Raw genomic sequence first — 3,630 nt, 5'->3', positions numbered from 1 at the left:
TGCCTTGTCACTTATTTTTCTTGGTACATGTGATGAGATTTGCATGATGTATATGATGAGAAACTTGAAACTCATGTTATCTGTACGATGAGAAACATGAAACTCATGTATCATGTCTGATGAGAAACTTGATAATCATTTGACCTAAGCTATGTTACGTGAATGCTATCTGATGATAAACTATTATGTCATTTGTGCCACACCAATGCATCTCACTTTATGTTTACATGTGAAATTGGTTTTATTATAAACTATTATGTCATTTGTGCCACTAAGCGTTGTTGTAAAATTTATCTAAGTGGCATCTTTATCAGTTATGGCAGTGAATGGCATAGAACCAAAATATACGTCATTGAGTTGGAGGGGCAAATAGGTCTTTTTCTTAGCAATTTAACAGCAGTTTATCAACTCCCTAACAGTTATGGCACTGAGGCAATAAAATTTAGATGTCATGGCACTGAACGAACTTCACGAAAATCTATGGCACTGAGGGAAATGATGTTAATTTTTGTGGCACAAAAAAATTGACTTTAAAAAAATATTTCCTCCGTTTCAAATTATAGGTTGTTTTTACCTTTTTTAAGTTCATGGATTTTGTTATGAATCTAGACACAGGATATATCATGTATCTAGATGCATATAAAAAACTATAAATCTAAAAAAGTAAAAACGACCTATAATTTGGTACGGAGAGAGTATCTTTGATGTCCATTACCTTATTTACCTTTAAATTTCCACACAATTCTTTTCTTTCGTAGCTTTCTGTGCACTCGCGACTTTTAGCATTCCAACTAGATTTTAGCATTCCAACTAGATTGACGAGTTTGATTGGCTTGAGGCCTGGTTTGGTTATTCTTGCTTATTTTTAGCACCCGTCACATCGAATGTTTAGATACTAATTAGGAGTATTAAACGTAGACTATTTACAAAACCCATTACATAAGTGGAGGCTAAATGGTGAGACGAATCTATTAAACCTAATTAGTCCATGATTTGACAATGTGTTGCTACAGTAAACATTTGCTAATGATGGATTAATTAGGCTTAATAGATTTGTCTCACCGTTTAGCCTCCATCTGTGTAATGGGTTTTGTAAATAGTCTACGTTTAATACTCCTAATTAGTATCTAAACATTCGATGTGACACGTGCTAAAAATAAGTAAAGGGCCCCCCCTAATACGATAGGCGGCTTAGGCTTAGGCTTAGGCTTGACTGGTACGTGTTCTATTTTATCTCTTCACCAAAGACGACGGCGAGCTTGTTTGAGAAGCTAGAGCATGCATGATTCATTGATTCAACACGCCTTGGTAGATCAGTCGCTATGCGGGTTGATTTTCCAACAAGCATATACCTATAGTATTTCTCCTAGAAATATACTAGACGTTTTACTTTGGAGTAAGATTAAAATCTTAGGTCCACCGCTGTTTCACCGCCAGTAGGACCCTATTTGCCTCTTCGCGGGCTCCGCCACTCTCTCCAAGACGCCATCCATGGCGACGTCGTACGCGTCCTTGACTGTGTCGAGCTTGTACCTCGGGTCGGCGTACACCAGCCTTGGCACGAGCTTGATGACCTCCTCCCTCATCTTCTCTATCGCCGCCGGCGGTATCTTCCTCAGCTCCGCCTCGACGCTCACGTTTCCCGACCGCACGCTCTCCGCCGGTATGAACACCGAGTACGTGGCGTGGTCCTTGGGCAGGTGCCACCTGTACTGCAGGTACGCCGACCGCGGCTGGAAGAACACCGGGATGCAGCCGGCGACCATTGCGTCGAACGTCGACCGCCGCGACGCCGAGTCCCCCGGCGGCTGGAGGCAGAAGGTGGAGCTCTGGAACAGCACCATGATGTCGCCCGGGTAGTGGCACTGCGCCGTCCCGGAGGTGCACCCCAGCTGCCGGCACGCCGGCGACGCGCGGCACTGGTCCATGACCTGCGACCGGATCGACTTGGGGTCGTCCGGCCGCGCCGCGCCCACGAAGGACATGAGCCACCAGCGATCGGCGCTCCGGATCCTGTGCTGCCAGCTCACGACGTCGGAGTCCGTGCGCGGGTGGAAGTAGGTGGGGTAAGGCACGGCCAGGTCGTTGCCCCAGCCCATGGTAGCCGTCTCGACGACAAGGAACGTCATGTTCTTGACGGCCGGGAGCAGGAAGAGGTTGGTGCCCCAGGTGGCGTTGGGGTAGGCGTCGCGCCGGAAGTCCCACCCCGTCCGCCCCGCTACCAGGAAGTGGTCGCGGCCGCCGGCCCTCCCCCACTCGGGCCGCCGCACGAGCCATCGCACCAGGTCCAGCGCGGCGGCGTCCCGCGCCGCGTTGTCGTACCCCCAGACGTGCCGGGCGAACTCGAAGCCGGCGTAGAACGGGACGAACACGGCCGCCGCCGCGGAGGAGTCGTTGGTGATGCACCCGTACTGGCGCATCCGGCCGTGGAAGATGGCGTCCAGCGCGAACTGGTGCGTGGCGTACCACCCGGTCGCGCCCGTGAGCGCGCCGCCGGAGAGCGGCCTCCCGAGGCCGGCGTTGCCCATGTCCTCGCACATGTCGGCCCACCGGTCGTTGGCCGCGGCGCAGCCGCGGAGGATGTCGGCGTTGAACCGCGGGGGCAGGTCGTGGACGTAGACGTACCGGCCGCCGCAGGGGTCGCCGCCGGTGCCGCTGCCATTCCCGTCGACCGGGACGGGCGGTGACGCGGCGCGCCCCGTGAACGCGCCGGGCACGCTCATCAGGGCGAGGAGGCGCAGGTAGAGCGTCAAGACCCAAAGCGCCGCGGCGGCGACGAGGAAGAAGCAAGGGCGGGAAACGGCGCTGGATTTGTTCATTGCTGCTGGTGCGGGTTGGCTGCGGTGCCGGTCCCCGGCTCGGAGAGTGACGATCTCGAACTAGAAGGCGCGCGTGATAAGCCGAGCGCTGGCGTTGGGCGAAGCGCCGCTGCTAGTGGTGGTGGTCGGCTAGCTGCTCACTGCCACTGACATGGAAACGACGGGGATCTCGAGCGAATCTATCTCCGATCGATTACCCAATGGAGTAGATTACGAAGGGTTTTATTGTACCTAGACTGGCTGGCTGTCTGGAGAAGCAAACAGGAGTGTTCGTTCCCACTTCCCAGTGTCGAATCCACGTGCGTGCGAGTGTTCCAAAGCCAATTCGACTGCCATGGACGTCAACGAGAAGAGCACACGCAGGAGTTTACGGAGACAGGGAGTTAATGTCATGCGTGGTTCTGCTGGCCACGGCCGCCAGGTTCTTGATATGAGATGCGTCGCGAGGACAATTGGGCAGTTTTTTTTCATCAGATTTGTCGAATCTAGGGCAAGATTAAACTACGGATCTAGTAAAGTTACGGAGGTCCATATTGGCCTTTGGGGATCCATAGTGACTATGCTGAAATGTCAATTTTGGGTGTAGACAATGCTGAAACGTCAATTTTGCAAAGTTTTAAATAAGTTAGCTAAGACATTTAGCGATGGTCTCCTTCAGGCACTATAAAAAACTAAATGGGAATACAGCATCAGCCAGCTATCAGCTGTTTTGTTTAGTGTTGTGGTTAAAACATGGAAATTTTCAATAAGTTATACATATAAATATGGAACTTTGGAAATTTCACGAACATGTCTCCATGTCTACTACTTC

At 51.3% G+C, this 3,630-nt stretch overlaps 1 protein-coding gene across 1 annotated transcript; it reads right to left on the bottom strand.

Moving 5' to 3' along the window:
- Positions 1-1,023: 1,023 nt before the first annotated feature.
- On the bottom strand, positions 1,024-3,201 carry LOC117840300 (xyloglucan galactosyltransferase KATAMARI1 homolog). The gene has a single exon (XM_034720789.2). It carries the CDS (start codon positions 2,817-2,819, stop codon positions 1,428-1,430), a length of 1,392 nt encoding a protein of 463 aa, XP_034576680.1. The 5' UTR covers positions 2,820-3,201; the 3' UTR covers positions 1,024-1,427.
- Between the last annotated feature and the right edge of the window lie 429 nt (positions 3,202-3,630).

Source organism: Setaria viridis, chromosome 9, assembly GCF_005286985.2.
Source record: "Setaria viridis chromosome 9, Setaria_viridis_v4.0, whole genome shotgun sequence".
NCBI classification, from domain to species: domain Eukaryota; kingdom Viridiplantae; phylum Streptophyta; class Magnoliopsida; order Poales; family Poaceae; genus Setaria; species Setaria viridis.
The sequence above is the reverse complement of the archived record's forward strand: the minus strand, read 5'-3'. Positions and strand labels throughout refer to the sequence as shown.